Raw genomic sequence first — 16,660 nt, forward strand, 5'->3', positions numbered from 1 at the left:
ACCAATAATGTCATGACAACATGACATGACAAAAGCTGAGGATGCTCTGACTTCTGTTTCACTGTCACAAGTCAAATACATTATTTTACTAGCCAGATGTTGTTGTGTTTTTGTGGACTCTTAAACATACATAAACCCGAATATTTTCTGACTGTGATATGGGACAGGACATAATCTGTAATTATTTTGCATTTTCTTTGGTTGTTTGTTTTCAGCTTTTCATTTACGTTTAGTCATTAACTTTCTAGAGACTGTTCTCACTTTGATGGAGCTGCACTGTGCCTTCGGGAAGGTTGATAAACTACCAAATACCCGTAACAAAGCGAAAACTCTGTCCTCTGCATCGGCTGATATTTTTCATACCCAGGACCCAAGCATTCACACACATGAATACACACAAATCTCTCACCTTCACACTCAGATGTGCACACAAGCACAGCTGTATAGGCACACACTTAGACACACCTTCTCAGACCATTATCATTTTAATGAAGCCTTTGGGAGCCTCTTCACATTAGAGGCCTAATGCAGCATTGTGTCAGGGGCCCGGTGCCAAATGAAGGCTCATAATAAAGCTATTCTGATGTCCCTCTAAATTATGAAACCTGACTTAATACAGAAAATATAATTATTTCCTGTACTATTTTGGTGACTTGTGAGGAGACATTTAAATGCTGGCTGCCTATTTAAGACAGATCTTTGTTGTGGCTTTAGATGTTTTTGAGAGGTGAAAAGAATGAAGACAGCAACAATGGCATTGGAAAAATTGAATTATCTGCAATCTGTTAATGTATTCTACAGCGGCAGCAAACAGTTTTGCATGAAGTGGTTTCATACGTTTAATTTTTGCTGAAATCAACCTTTAACACAGTCTTTGGAAAATGCCAAAAGGCTTTAATAGTATAGTTTTGTAATTTCTGTCTAGCTGAAAACAGTCAGATGATTCACAATATGATACAGCATGACATTTAAATTCTGCACATGCACTTCATTTCAGTCCACTGTGAGGTACTACAGGCTCGGTACCCTCCAGGGAAAATCAAGTGCAGCCTGAAGTGTTTGAAATGTTGAAATACCATTGGGAGCTCAGTTTCTCTATCTGCTGCTGAATACAGTTCCCACCGACTGTGTGTTTGTGTGTGCCAGTGCGCACGCATGGGGACCTGACTTATTATCCTGGGAATGGCTTGTAGAATCGTTTTCTCTCCAGACTCCCCTGGGTGAACCCTGCTACTACTCCGTTATGTGTGTGTTTGTGTATATGTCTATTAGTGGGTGTGTAAATGCAGTTAGGTTCTACTTATTCAGGGTTTCCTTTAGGACATTCACTTGAACCAGGCTGTGGCCCATTCTGTATGCGTGTTGGCACTCTGGGGAATACATCTGTTGGTGTGTGTTGTTGTGATGCTGTCACAAATGTGTCCTTAATCCATACAATATAAGGATATGATAAAGCATGCACTTTATACTCCTATTGACGGTGCTCCACTTACCCATAAATCTAGCAGTTAGTGAAATTTTGTATTGAAGATACTGATGAAAAAGAAAGGAATGACACAGAACAGATAGCAATAGATGAAATCCTCATCCGGAATATTCTCTCTCTCTCTTCCATTCATTCTGTTTTCAGTCATATCAGATTTGAAGTGGTAGATATTGGATCCTTTTAGCTAAGCCAGTTAAGATATGTCCTTTCTGGTCTTTGTGTTTATCTAAGCAGATCAACCAAAGATGAAAGGAATATGTGTCTGTCTGTGTGAATGGGGGTGATAGGTCCGTGGGGGGAATGAGAAACAATATTCTACTGCTTTAACTACTGTTGAGACTGATAAAAACAAACCAAAAAAAGATAACTTTCACAGATTCCTGATTGATTTGTTTAAGTGCTTTGAGCTGGATAGCTCATCTACACAGGAGCGAAGGCATTGAAGCAGCACTTTAATTTTGTCCACCGGGCACTGCTGGGCGATATCTTCATCACAGCATCATTTTTACTTCAGACTTGCTAAACTGTCCGTCAGCAGCAGTCAAACATGGAAAGTGCCTCAACTCCACGGGGAGATTGATATCAGTGTACTGTATAATCATTGGAGGATTGGATGCTCTCTGTCAGACACCCACATGATAAATGGCTTGTGTGAATGAAAAGTTATCCCTTTATAGATTAAACCCAAGTTGCTATGAGCAGTGACCTGCTACTCAAACTAGCATGCCATCTGCTCAGACCCCATTCACCCTCGCAGCACAGATTCATGCGTGCACACACAATCTGTGAGCTCTGTTTCAGTCATTAGGGAGTTATTATTGTCACTGGATCTAATGAGACTGCAGCAGCCTCCTACTATACATAATATTATAACAGTGTTCTAGGATATATACTAAAAGGTAGGGATGAGAACATTGGTAATCAGCACATAAGATGCCATTCACCAATGACTTAAATGTAAGAAGGATAGGGGTAAGCTGTAATAAGTTGTAGCTTCAGCCTACATCTTATCAGTCTACATAACATGTTTTGTTGCTTAATTCATTGTTATTACTTAAGTTTAATTTAAAGGCTTGATATTTTGGACCAAAATAGAATAATTAAATGAAATGGAAAAAAAATATATACTGCAGCTGCGATGAAGAAGTAATTGGCTGGACTATCAGCTCCCAGCCAAATTGTAATTTTAAACAGAAGTTTCCAACCAGTGCATCCTTACTAAAAGACAAGGCAGGAAAAAGCAACTTTAACTTTACTTTTCTAAGTAAACTCGATGGGTTTGCATCAAATTGAAAACCACAACAAGTATAATGTACAAACTCAGACAGTTACCATGAAACTGAGAAAAATGTGTTGCTGAGCAGCTCATGAAGATACTTCAAAAGGACTTCATTATGGCCTTATCTTAATGTACCTATTGTGACCTTGTGCATGATTATCAATTAGACCTTGCTGGTAGCTAATTGACATGTATAATCAGAATGGGACCCTTTATTAACAAACCAGGCCTATTCTATGAACTTGGATGAAATAAAGACCATGTTATTAATGATAAGTGCAAACTTCAATAGTTGAAAAGTTGGGCTCATAGCTAACTGTACCAAAGGTAAATAGGATGCCCTTTCCAACATGTTTTGAAAAGGTATGTACAGAGAACTAAGAGTATCTATAATATGGCTAAAACCACACAGATCATTGCCATTTGAAGTACATTTCCCGTTAATAGAACAATAGATTTGTGGTGATAAATAAATCATCTATAGTGAGAAAAATCAGAGCGTAATTATCAGAGGAGTAACTTGTAAGAACAAACACATGGGCACCCTAATCACTTTACTCCTACCTTTGAAAGCATTTATGGTATTGTACAGACGGATAGATGTAGGCTCCTAAACATGGTTTTCTTTAACTCTCTCTCCCTCACTCACACACACACACACACACACACACACACACACACACACACACACACACACACACAGCTGATTTCTGTCACCAATCAAACTCCATTTTCTAACCAAATTAATTCTTTCTAATTTGGAGCTTCTAGCGGTCAACCCCCTGTGGTGCACTGCAACTGAGCTATATATGTGTGTGTGTGTGCGTGTGTGCTCGTGTGCGTGTATGTGCGTGCGTGTATCTTCACACAGCTTTTGTGCCTGTGTATGAAGTAGGGAACATTCTACAATACATCTTAATTGAGAAGACGGACTGCAATCAGCATATTCTTGTAGGAGACCATTAAATCATTTCTCCCTCTCGTCTCTTTTTCTCTTTCTCATTCTTGTAGTGATTAGCGTAATAATGATAGCATCCTGATTATGTCCATCATAAAAAAAAATCTTTTACTGAGGAAATGAAAGTAGGAATGAAAGAAAAACAAAAAACACTGCAACTCTCCTGATTAACATGGTGTGTTAAAAAATAGAATGTCACTGGTAATTGATCTTGTTCAGTATAACAACTGAGACAAAAAAGACACAATGCAAAGTCCTGTGTTGCTACTGGAATGTCTATATTACTTGATGTTAAATCACGTCTCCTGAAACACACTGAAAATAACCGTCTGAAGAGTATCTGATGGTGGCAAGTCAATGTGGGTAGCATTTGTTTGTTTGATAACGTAAGAATTTCCTTAAAACCTGCTTTTTATAGCTGTATTACAGAAACTGCAGGTATTATGGCGAGCACATACCCTATGCTGTATCCCAAACTTTCGTATAACTCTTTAGTGAAAACAGAAAGGTACCTTGTGGCCTGAAAGAGTTAATTATAGCCTTCATGTTTATTTCTTTTTTTCCCTCACCATTTTGATCTGAGATGTGGTACCTCCATGCTTGAGTAAAATACTTGAATTTTCAGACATAAAGAGCCACTACTAGTACAGCCTTGACTCCTTTGACTTGTATCTAGTTGGTACATGATGAATTCACAAAGATGCCTTTATTTTATTTATTCAATATGAGAAACATAGAAAATAGGAGAAAGAGGCAATGTGCTGAAGAAGGTCTGGAGTGAGAGGAAGAGGCAGGAATGTTAATGGAACCTTCATTTCATTCAAAGCTAGCAGCTATCATTCAACAGAGGAGCCTGTGAGATTTTGCCTCTTCTTTGTGTTTGCATTTACTAAACCTTGTAGTCACATAAAGAAACTTTTTTTTTCTTTTTTTACATTTCAAGCCTCCAATTCAAACTCCCATGATGGACACCACTTGCTCAGAATGTGTGCCATTTTGTCCTAGAGTTGTCCACCCCCATTAGTTCACTAATTGAATTGTTCATTAAAAAGTTAGTCAGTCAACAGATTATTACTAGTATTAAGTGGTAATACCAAAATTAGAGCTTTTCCAAAGTGAGGATTTTCTCTGTTCCAAATGTATATATAGATATACAGAAGTTCAATATACAACCCCAATTCACGTGAAGTTAGGATGTTGAGTAAAACGTAAATAAAAACAGCATACAATGTTTTGCAAATTATTTTCAACCTATATTCAATTGAATACACTACAAAGACAGTATATGTAATGTTGCAAAAAAGCTGTGACGGGGACACGTTTATCAATGTGTTTCATCACCTTTCCATTTAACAACACCCGGTAAGCATTTAGGAACTAAGGACACTAATTGTTGTGGAATTCTTTCCCATTCTTGCTTGATGTACGGCTATAGTTCTCCAGCCCCCAGCACACATACCACATAAGAATCAAACCACTTATATCAGGAAATTGTCGTCGACATGTACGCACCAGCATGAGTATTTTCTGTAGGGGGGCGCAGATATGGAACAGGGTTGATGATGGCCTTAAGGTGTTGCCCTTTATCTCCAACTTCAAAAGACAACTAAAAATCACTACCTATCAAGCTATATCTAATATAGAACTGTTTCCTCATGGACAACTGGGATGTTTGCGTATGATTGTATGTGCATGTCATGTATTAATAATGTATGTTCTGGTGCGCTTTTGCGTGCATTTACTCATTATTTTTGCTAACAGGTGGTAACTGTGTATATTTTTGACCTTTTCATGAACTATGGGGTCCCCGCCTATAAGCTTTTCTAGCTTTGTTTGGGAGACCCATTCACTCTACCCAATTACGTTTGTAATACCAACTGTATTATATTATATTATGTTCGAAGTGGTATTTTTGAAGAAACTAAACTAGAACTAAAAAAAATAGTTGCCCAACAGTCCGGGGTCTCCATTGTCTTATTTTGTCACATTTTCAATGGGAGACAGGTCTGGACTAAAGGCAGGTCAGTCTAGTACCCGCACTTTGTTACTACGAAGCCACGCTTTTGTAACACATGCAGAATGTGGCTTGGTATTGTCTTGCTGAAATAAGTAGGGACGTTCCTGAAAAAGACGTTGCTTGGATGGCATCATATGTTGCTCTTAAACCTGTATGTGCCTTTCAGCATCAATGGTGCCGTGACAGATGTGCCATGGGCACTAACACGGCCCCATACCATCACAGATGCTTGCTTTTGAACTTAGGACTAGTAACAATCTGGATGGTCCTTTTTCTTCTTGGCAGGGAGGACACGATGTCCATGATTTCCAAAACAATTTGAAATGTGCACTCGTCAGACCACAGCACACTTTTCTACTTTGCATCTTTTCAACTCAGATGAGCTTGGGCCCAGAGAAGCTGTCGGCATTACTGGGTGTTGTCGATATATGGCTTTCACTTTGCATGGTAGAGTTTTAACTTGCACTTGTAGATGTAGCGACTAACTGTGTTAACTGAAAATAGTTTTCTGTAGTGTCCCTGAGCCTCTGTGGTAATATCCTTTACAGAATGATGTTGGTTTTTAATGCAGTGCCGCCTGATGCCGAGGGATCGAAGGTCACAGGCATTCAGTGTTGGTTTTTGGTCTTGCTGCTAATGTGCAGAGATTCACTGAATCTTTTGATGATATTATTGACTGAAGATGATGAAATCCCTAAATTTCTTTCAATTGTACATTGAGAAATGTTGTTCTTAAACTGTTGGAATATTTCCTCACAAAGATTGTGATGATGATACTAAATCATGACACTCACATGTTTCCAAGTAACCTGTTCACCTGTGGAATGTTCCAAACAGGTGTTTTTTGAGTATTCCTCAACTTTTCCGGTCTTTCGTTCCCCCATCCCAGCTTTTTTGGAACATGTTGCAGGCATCAAATTTGAAAATGAGTGAATAAATAAAAAAATAAAAAAACAATAAAGTTTTTCCGTTTCAACATTAAATATTTTGTCTTTGTAGTATATTCAATTGAATATATGTTGAAAAGGATTTGCAAATCATTATATTCTGTATTTGTTTACATTTTACACAATGTCCAAACTCTATGTGAATTGGCGTTGTAGATGAAAATATCAATACTTTTAATCAGTGTTGTGCAGTTATTTATGAAACATGGTGATAAACAGGGTTGATTGTTAGATTTAGTTTATTTTGTTTTCTCTGCACTCATTCGTGATGCAGGTTGTTAGTAAAATGTCTGTGCCTGGTGACATATTTTTTTAAATTAACAATCACAATGGACAAACTGTGTACGTAGGCGGGGTAATACAGTTGGTTCTGAGGGCTCTGAGGCTGGGCTGCCTCACATTGCCCTCTTCTCCAATGAGATAGGTATCTTCATCATTTTTAAACAGATTGTACTTGTTTTTTTACTCAGTTTTATGTAGTTTTTACCTGTTGGAGAGGGAGAAAAATAGACAAGCCACAGAAAACTACTGAGCTGAGGCGCATGGGCCTGCACACCTTCCATTTGCAGGAGCTGCTTCATTGGATATAATAGACGCGATACTCTGCCAGCAGAAGTTTGGAATTTGACTGTTTGACTGAACATCACTGTCAAAAAGTAGTTGACTGTGAGAAGAAAATAATTTGTTTATGAATGTAAACTTAAAGAGCCTTTTTCTGTTCTGTTATCACTCTATTGTCTTTACTCCCCATACTTCTTAAAATCTAAGCCTTTATTTATATTTGTTCTTGTCTCCTCATCTTTCTTTCTTTCTTTCTTCTGTCTCTCTGTGTCTAATTAGGAAATGGCTAAGATATTGAATCATCCACGCGTCTATGCCTTCCTTCATGTTCCCGTGCAGTCGGCCTCAGACAGCGTCCTGATGGACATGAAGAGAGAATATTGCATCAATGACTTCAAAAAAGTGGTGGACTTCCTCAAAGAGAGGTAAGACAGGATATTGAGTTCTAATGGACTCACAATGCAATCACTTCTCTAATTTAGAACATCTTTGTGAATAACCTTTAAAAATGACAAATTAATATAGATGAGTCTATATGTGTGTGTGCATGTATGTCTGTGTGACAACATCTTTGCACTTTGAAATGACAAATACTTCCCACACACTTGTACTCCTACCTCCTATCTTTCTCTCTTGACTAAAACCCTTGCTGCAACATGTGTGCACCCAGCTCCCTACTTGTATGTGCTGTGTGTGAGTGGACGTCTTGGTGTCCGAGTCCTGCTGCTGGCACATATCTCTCTCTTTGACTAGCACCGTGCTATTTTATTCTCTCTCTTTGTCACTTGTTAAATTTTTTTAAAATATTGCTTCAGTTAATGTATGTCAGAAGGGGTATAAATAATAATCCTTGATACCCGGTGTATGTCATACATTGAAAATGCAAGCCTTTCATAAACTACGAAAACAAGCTTTCCTTTTTGCTGCAGAAGTTTTTGATAAAGGCAGTGGTATGTTCTTTCCTAAACCTCTCTCATTCAGTCAGTTTTCATTAATCAGAGCATTACTTTAAAGGTGAAACATTTTCAAACATGGAGTTAATGGACACATTATAGGAGAACTGACTGCAGGGCTGTTTGGATATTTGAGCATTTATTCCTGACACACTTCATGTTCAGTCAATGTAATTTCAAAATATAAACACTGACACACATGTGGAGCTAAACATTGCATTCCTCATATGGATTAAACATAGCCCCCTCATAAAAATTCCATAATTCGGAAACATGCACATAATGCATGGATTTGACATCCGACATAGCACAAAATACAAGAAATGAAGCAAACGTAATCTTCTACTGTATGAAAGATAATCTGTCATGGAGTTTGAGTCCAATTTATTATTGCAGTGCATGTCAGGAGAAGTAAAAAAATCTAAAATTGATGCTATGATAATATGCTATGAAGGGATTCATATAAAATGAGTTTGGGTCACATTTCTGTAGCTCAAGGTATTATTGGGATTTAGAAGACATGTATGCAATGGTATGTATAAGCATGTTATTGCTGTTGCCAGATGATAACCTCTTATTTTTAAGGAAGTAATCTTTTTTCCTCGATTTAAATGACACAATAGACGTTTTGAGATTAGTACAGTATAAGATATTTTGAGATTGGTACAGTATACGAAAGTCCTGCTTCATTTGATTATATATGTCAGAGATTAATAGAAACAGTGATGTCACACAGTAAGTACCTGAGAAACAAAGTCATATCACAAGACAGACATTTATTCACTTCAATATAATCATGAGTAAACCTTATTCAGCTATCCACTGTGCACTCTTCTCTGTTGAATTACATTGCAGTGGTTCATATAGTGGTAAACATGGTATACATATGGATAACATATAGTGGTATCTATATGTTCACATGTCTTTTGATGTTGCAGATTAAAGTAATTTTGTTAATAGTTTGCTCTTAGCGTATGTGCATCAGCAGTCTATACATTTGATGTATCTGCTCCATGAAGGTCAACAGTTGAACCATAGGCTTAATATAAAATGTAAATTTGGCTGAACAAGACTTTTATTCAGGTCACTGTATAGCTATCATCATGTAAAGCTGTGTGTGTTTTCAACTATGTGGACAGTGTGTTGCATTTGAGAGTCAGTATTTCTCTTTAGATCACTCTGACACAGGTTTCTCACATCAGCTCTCCCACGCATTCTTTTGTTTTCCCTCTGGCACTGTAGAAACCAAACTAATGTGAACACAAGCCGTTTGCTAGAAATCCGGCTCTGTTCTGTCTTTGACTTGCCTGTCTCCTGTTATTGGTTAGTTTGCATTTTCTGTTAATAAGTGCCACTTGTCTAATTGAAAAACATCAAAATGGTTTTCTTTGCACACTTAACTGCGGTATTATTTTTTGGTTTTGATCTCATATCTGTTGACCTGAATTAGCAAGATCATCATGATAAGCAACTACATTTTTTGGAACAGCAACTATTAATTTTTTTGTGCCATAAACTTATTCAAAGTTGTACTCCGAAAGATTTCCATCTATTTAATTGCCTTTTAAGTTAATATCTATCAAATAGTGAGTTAAAACAATGGTGATTGATCATATGAACCACTATGAAAGGACTTGCCTTTTTTGCCGAGTATTACAATATTCGTGTCTGTGGCGACATTCCCTGACTAGATATAAATCAGCCGCCATGCTACTGACACTTCTGCAGTTGGTCTGTCGGCATTCACTTGTAATCGGAAATTCCAACTTTTGAGTCAGGCTTGTAGTAAGGGCAAGACAAACATTTCAACTGTGGTCCAGTCTGTTCATGGTAGATGCGTGATAACTTGAAATGAATGTGGAAATGCTGAATACTTTTGAAATTGTTACATACAGTATTGCCTGCTTAAAAACAATCCTATTTTTCTCTTTGGATTTTATGTACAGGGTTACTTGTTACTGCCCCTATGTTTATCATCTTTTTAATGGTCTGTTTATCATTTTCAGGTCTTTGTCTTTTGTGTGTATTTGTGTGCTAATGTGTGACTGTGTGTCTTCCTCTCAGCACTCAAGTATATCTTTTAACATGCACAGTGTGCGGCCATTTTCCACTAGAGTTGAAGGTTTCCTCCCGTCTGAGTTCCTTCTGAAGAGGCCTTGAGTTGAAGAGTGATACCGCTGTGTTTGCTTTAACACTGACTCAGACCCTTATCTTTGTGTGAGTGTGTATGCTGCATTGCTTTTTAGGCAGTTGTTTAGCCTGCAGTGAAGGTTTTCTCTGGCTGCAGTTGTTTTTTTTTTAGTGTCCAATCAAAATTTTAAACACAGTGACACTGATCCGGCTGAAATCTTAACACACTGTGGCAAATGGTCATGTGAGACACAAACCGACCATACATACACTTACATGAAAACACAACTCGCCACATGCAGGGAAGCGCGTCATAAGATCTTGTTTACATAAACTGTTTGGCAACCCTTTTGTGTGAGTCTTTGTCTGTGTGCATGGTTACTACATTTCTGCCTTCTATTTCTTAAACACATTTAAATACACACGACACGGGTGATGTCAGTTGTGTGAAATCAATACTAGTACACATTCAGTGGTCTGACCCATTTGGCTGCAGAAGTAATAGCTGGGGTGCAGTTCAGGGTCTGGGAGAGTGGCCAGGGCTTTGGACAAGCCAAAAAAAAATGTGTGTGTGTGTGTGTGTGTGTGTGTGTGTGTGTGTGTGTGTGTGTGTGTGTGTGTGTGTGTGTGTGTGTGTGTGTGTGTGTGTGTGTGTGTGTGTGTGTGTGTGTGTGTGTGTGTGTGTGTGTGTGTGTGTGTGTGTGTGTGTGTGTGTGTGTGTGTGTGTCGGTGTGTGTGTGTGTGTGTGTGTCTGTGTGTCGGTGTGTGTGTGTGTGTGTCGGTGTGTGTGTGTGTGACAGAAAGAAAGAGGAAAAAGCATAGATGAGTGTGTATTAGCAAACATTTTTTGAGGGAAGCCTTTTTATAGCACCTCATGCTGAGATATGGCTTTTTCAGAAATGTTTAATAGATGATAGAGCTATATAAAGAGATAGAGACAGTAAGACAGTGAGAGATGAGGCATGTTAAACATCTTGGAAAAACACAAGTGTGTGTGTCTTTGTCTGTTTTAGTGTGCTTGCCTTAAGATGCAATGTTGTAACAAGTTCAGGGCCGCAGCTATTGATTATCTTAGTAATCCAGTATTCTACTGATTATTCCATCGATTAAAGAATGAATATGTAGAATCTTTATTAAAAGCTATATTTAAAAAAAAGATTAATAATACACCCACGGGCTGTTTTGAGGGGTACAGAATAAAAGTATTACTTTTCCATAAAAAATATATATGTATTTAGTCTGAAATAATATTTTCAAGAATTTCAGAAGGGTTTGACAATGACTTTCTGTCACGTTCTATTTAGATTGTACCAGCCAATAGCGGCTGGCATTGCGGGTTGCCAGGGTTGTCTGTTGTTTGGCGCAGCTACTGTAGGCGGGTGAAACTGACTTTGTCAATCCTGCAGCTGCTTTTGAGTCTCAGCGAAGGGGCGTTACTTGTCCTAGAGACCGGAGACGTAGTTCAACAGCATTAAAATGCACGCCGAAACGGCTACGTTTCTCCTTGATCGGTAAGCTAACTTTCATGTTTACTTAGCTGTAACACCTAACGGCAACTGTCAGTCAAACTCCTCTGCAATACTTGTTTTTATGGTTCGATTTGTCAGAAGGGATGGGTTCAAACAGACTCAAACAGACTCCGGTCGAGCTACTGGGCTGGGTCTGACGAACATCGCAACCCGAGTGCTGGAATTATTTTTTGTCACAGATGGACATGGCGGTGTTCTGCTAAGTCTCCATATTCAACCTTTATCCATTTGATCAAATCAGCATTAGTAAACATTCAAAAGAGAAAATAGGATGTTTTTTTAAAATAAACAACTTTCTTTTTAGAAAGAACTACATTTCCATTGCTTAAATTGCATATATACAACAAAATTATCTTTCAATAACCTTAACCCATTTAGTGCATTTAAGTTCCATATTCAAGCAATATACAAGGGGCATATTTGCCACTTACGACTTTTGGTGAGCGGAGCTCCGGGGGTGCTGTATCATCTGCATGTCCTGCCGGCTGCAGCGAGGTGAAACCAGTTGAAAGTCTAGTGTCATTACTTTGTGAAGTTGTTAATGTTACGTTGTGTTAGGCCACTAGACTGGATTTGTTCTGCTAAGATGCTGAAGCATTGAAGTTGTGCTGTTGTGGTAAGCTAGTTGGGTTTTACAGTAGACACAACATTTTCCATTTAGTTTCTGCTTGAAATGAATTCAAATCATGTCAGTAGTGAGTGACTGCTAATGATAATGCAGTTCACTATGCAGGGTTTAGAAGTTTGTTTTAACTACAGGATCATGGATACACTTCAAAATACACTTACACACATCTTTTTAATTTGAAATGTAAAAAACTCACAAGGTTGCTCTGCTGCCTCCCTTTGCCCTCTGGTACAATGAGATATTTATCTTAATCATTTTTAAAAAGTTCAATTAGGTTTTTACCAGTTGGAGGGCTGAGTTGCATACATAGAGTTGAGCTGTGCGGTTTGGCTCATGTAGTAGCTTCAAGTGAATGCCGCAGTGTCGCACCACATATGCACCCCATGTATTTTGGCTGTTATTTAAGGAATCGTTTTGCCCTAAACAAGTTGATCTTTGAATTTGTATTGTTTCCCACTTTGTCTGCATGTACTCTTTGATTACTTTTGAGCAAGGCGCTTCTGCCCCAATCTTTCCAGTGAACTTGACCACTTACATGGATATGTGGTATTTCTTTTGATTAATAGCAATCTAAATAGAAACTTGCTCATTATTATTACTATTTTGTCATTGTCTGACTTTTGTCTTTTTTTTCTTTCTTTTTTGTGTCCAGCATCTTTGATTAATATTTTCTTCTGCTGCTCCCTCCTTTACAGACGGTCAGCTTGTTACTTTATGTTTGTTAGCCACAGGCCATATCCAACTTTCGTTGTTTTGTCTTTTCGTTCCCTGGAAAAGAAGGCCACACACCATGTGCTGTGTGTGTGTATGTCGTAAAGTGTTTGTACTGATTTACTCTACTTTTCATACTGGTGCACTCATGCAAACCGGAAAACTCACGGAAAGTGAGCCAGACTCACAGGTGACTGTTAGTGTAGATTCTCACAATTAGTCCTTTGTTAAGCCATATAGAGTTCACCTGAATGTGACAGACAGGAACCTTGTGCAGGCATGTGTGAGGTCAGAGCTTATCTGACTGACACACACACACACACACATACACGCACACACACACACACTCACACTCACACTCACACACACACACACACACACACACACACACACACACACACACACACACAGCAGAAGACAAATGAATTTCTTTTTACAGACAGCTAAATGCCACCAACGCTGCAGAGGTCATGAGGGTTCGAACGCCTCTGGCCTTACTTATCAGAGAAATCCAGTACACATACATACATACAGACACACATCAGACCTCCCTCCTTGACATCCTTCATTTCTGAGGATCTTGGACTCCATTATGAACTTAGCGCAGAGTCTATTGAGTCATTTCTGAAAGGTAGCTATAATTGGTTATTGTTGTGTTTACTGCAGGCATATATATTCTTTTCTGCAAGAGGCTTGACAGAACTTGTGTTTCTGTGCAAACAGACATCACCACTATTGAGTAAGTCATCTGGGGCCTAATTTATAAAACTGTGCGTAGAATCCTTACCCAAACATTGAGCTCGTACAAAATCATGAATGTGCTGCGCACAAAAGCAAGGTTCTCCGAGAAGGAAATAGAGGTGCTTTATGGAGGTTGATCAATGCAAAAATGTGCTGTTTGGAAGCCTCAATAGAGGCATTTCAAATAAATATAAACAGAGCGAGTGGCAACATAACCGCAGCTGGGAATCAAGTTAACTCGGCCATTATTATTTGTAAGGAAATTTAGCGCTTTTTCACAACGTAGACCAAACTGACACACCTGCACACATATGCAGTTATAAAATTCCATTAAACATGTTCTTAAAAACATGTAGACTTGATAATTAATTCAAACTGCATCCTTTATGGTGACTAATAGACCTATATCAGTGTAGCCTATCCACAACTACAACTAGGCTTTATACAGTGTTCAATAATTTGCTGCAAATTATTTTATAGTTAATGTTTGTGTTTTTTCTGTTGACTGAGCTGTATTCCATGGTGTTTCCATGAAGTGTCGCTGATTCCCTAGTCAGGAAAACTTGGCGGGGGCTCTTCTCACGGGTTCTGACAGAGGGAGCGTTCGCTTTGATCGGTGTACGGAGGACTGAACCTGCTGCCGTCAAAATAAAATAAATACTTAAATGACTTCATTAAAATTAAAATGCCATTAATTGTTGTTTAATGTTAAACATAAACGTATTATTTCATTATAAATTGTGGCAAATGGTAAATGGATTTTTCTGTTTTAATGTTTTGCTTTGTTTATTTATCTTTGTAATAATTCCCCTATCAAGTGGGGGCTCTTCTCCATAAATAATTTTTCTATGGATACCAATGTTTGTCACCGCACATTTCTGCCTGTCTACACAAGGTTTTTGTGTGCAGCAAGCTTTATAAATCAGGCCCCTGATCACAGCAAGGCTTGGTCGACCTATAACTACTTCAGGATAATGTGGAAACTAAAAGAAATATGAACATCATAGTATCAGTCAAGATAGGAAATGATTGGCTAGTCTTGACAAACATTAATGTTCAAACGGGCATGAAACGGAAAAAAATGCCTTCAAAAACTAGGAGTCCCTGCTGCTCCTCAGTAGGTGATCTCTGGGTGTTTGAGTAGTGATTCCTTGCACTGCCGTCTTTCTGAGGGGAAACTGGTCACAAACTAAGAAGCCCAAAACCGTTAATATTACCATCACAAAAATCAAAGCAACAGATGTTTCTTCAAAACAACTGGAAAATATAACAGCATGAAAAACCACCATCGTCTTCTGTAGAACAATGCCACACGCTGTCTCCAGCAGTTGAAAGTAAAACAAATCTAAGTCACTGTAATTAAGTATGTTTTTGCAATTTCCCCAGAAACCGACCAAACAGTGCACTCTGGGGAGACAGAGAAGTTAATTTCTCACACTGATGACCAGACGGCAGCCCATTCGAACAGTTTGATTTCTTCCACACTTAAACATGTATAGAGTTTAAAGGTCTCTTGAAGGTTGAATGCCCAGATCACCTGTCACTGGAAGATCATTCACACTGACTCACAAACATAATGGCAAAGCGATGCTTCTCAGGCCGTTATTGAAATGTGTGGATGGACCGGTGGAAGAAAATCAATTCTGTGTTGCTTAAGATTGTGGTCATTATGAAAGACGGGAGGGTTTGTTCATACTGTGGATGTGTTGGAAAACAATGAAAACACCACTGCAACACAAAATGCTGTTGGTATAATCGATCAAGTACAACTCCTGTGTTTGAACATTATTGACTCTCTGTGTGTATTTCGAAAACTCATCTGCTTAAGTCTATTTATTCCTTAATTTCAGGTTTTTCCTTCATCCATGACATTATTTTAATATTATGTCTAATTCCTTTGTTCTCTGTTTTAACATTTTGCCTAATTCACACTGCAAATTATTAGACTAAAGTAATCCATATCCACAGAGAAAAATGCACTATACTCTTTTTTTAAATAGCATAACTAAATTTTCCAAGTTGTTATAACTGAATTGTTTTCCATCATGCATAATTGGAACAATCAGTAGAATAAGGATTTCATAAAAAGGCTTATTTGTCCTTGTCTGCCAACACGGACCATATTCTGTGCACCCCTATTTTCTCTGCTTCTATCAATTAAAATCACATAATGAAGTACAGTCTTTATGCAATGATGTATGGAGAAAATCCTGTTATGGTGGAATAAGGCTGTTACAGAGTGAGCGATCATGGTCAGAGGATTTTCCACAGTTGTTTCGTAGTTTACCATAATATCTGGGCTGATGTTCCCTCAACTGCTCTCGAGGATTAAGTGTCTGTGATTCACTTGGGGCCAAAGATGAAACGCCTGGAAAGGAATAGTAATGCATTTGTGGATTGGGGATTGGTCGTGCAAATGTGCAGAGGAGCACAGTCTGGTGGTATTATTGTTGAACTTTAGGGTTAGTTGGGTTGAGCAGAAAGGGGGGGTGTAAGCCATCATGTTACCAGAACGGGATGGATGATAGGGGAGGGCTGAGCATGTAAGTTGCCCTCTGGCCTTCTGTGGTTTCCCTCGGGATGGTAGGTTGGTCTCCCTGGCAGTCATGTGTTCCTGACCTCTGAAAAAGTCTTTCAATCTCAGGCCAAAGAGGCCCTTCTGCCATACTAAAGGAAAAGCAACAATAATGCTGTCAGGCCAAAACCAGTGAGCAAACCAG

The 16,660-nt window shown here is 38.5% G+C and overlaps 1 protein-coding gene across 2 annotated transcripts in view; it reads left to right on the top strand.

The window, feature by feature from the left end:
• cdkal1 (CDK5 regulatory subunit associated protein 1-like 1) overlaps positions 1-16,660 on the top strand; it is a 336,709-nt gene that overhangs the window by 160,492 nt on the left and 159,557 nt on the right. For both annotated transcript variants that reach the window (XM_083918841.1, XM_083918840.1), the window contains exon 10: positions 7,528-7,673. In XM_083918841.1, the coding sequence (XP_083774967.1) occupies positions 7,528-7,673 (146 nt within the window). The remainder of the gene's footprint in view (positions 1-7,527; positions 7,674-16,660) is intronic.

This window comes from Echiichthys vipera (genome assembly GCF_963691815.1).
Source record: "Echiichthys vipera genome assembly, chromosome: 8".
Taxonomy (NCBI): Eukaryota; Metazoa; Chordata; class Actinopteri; order Perciformes; family Trachinidae; genus Echiichthys; species Echiichthys vipera.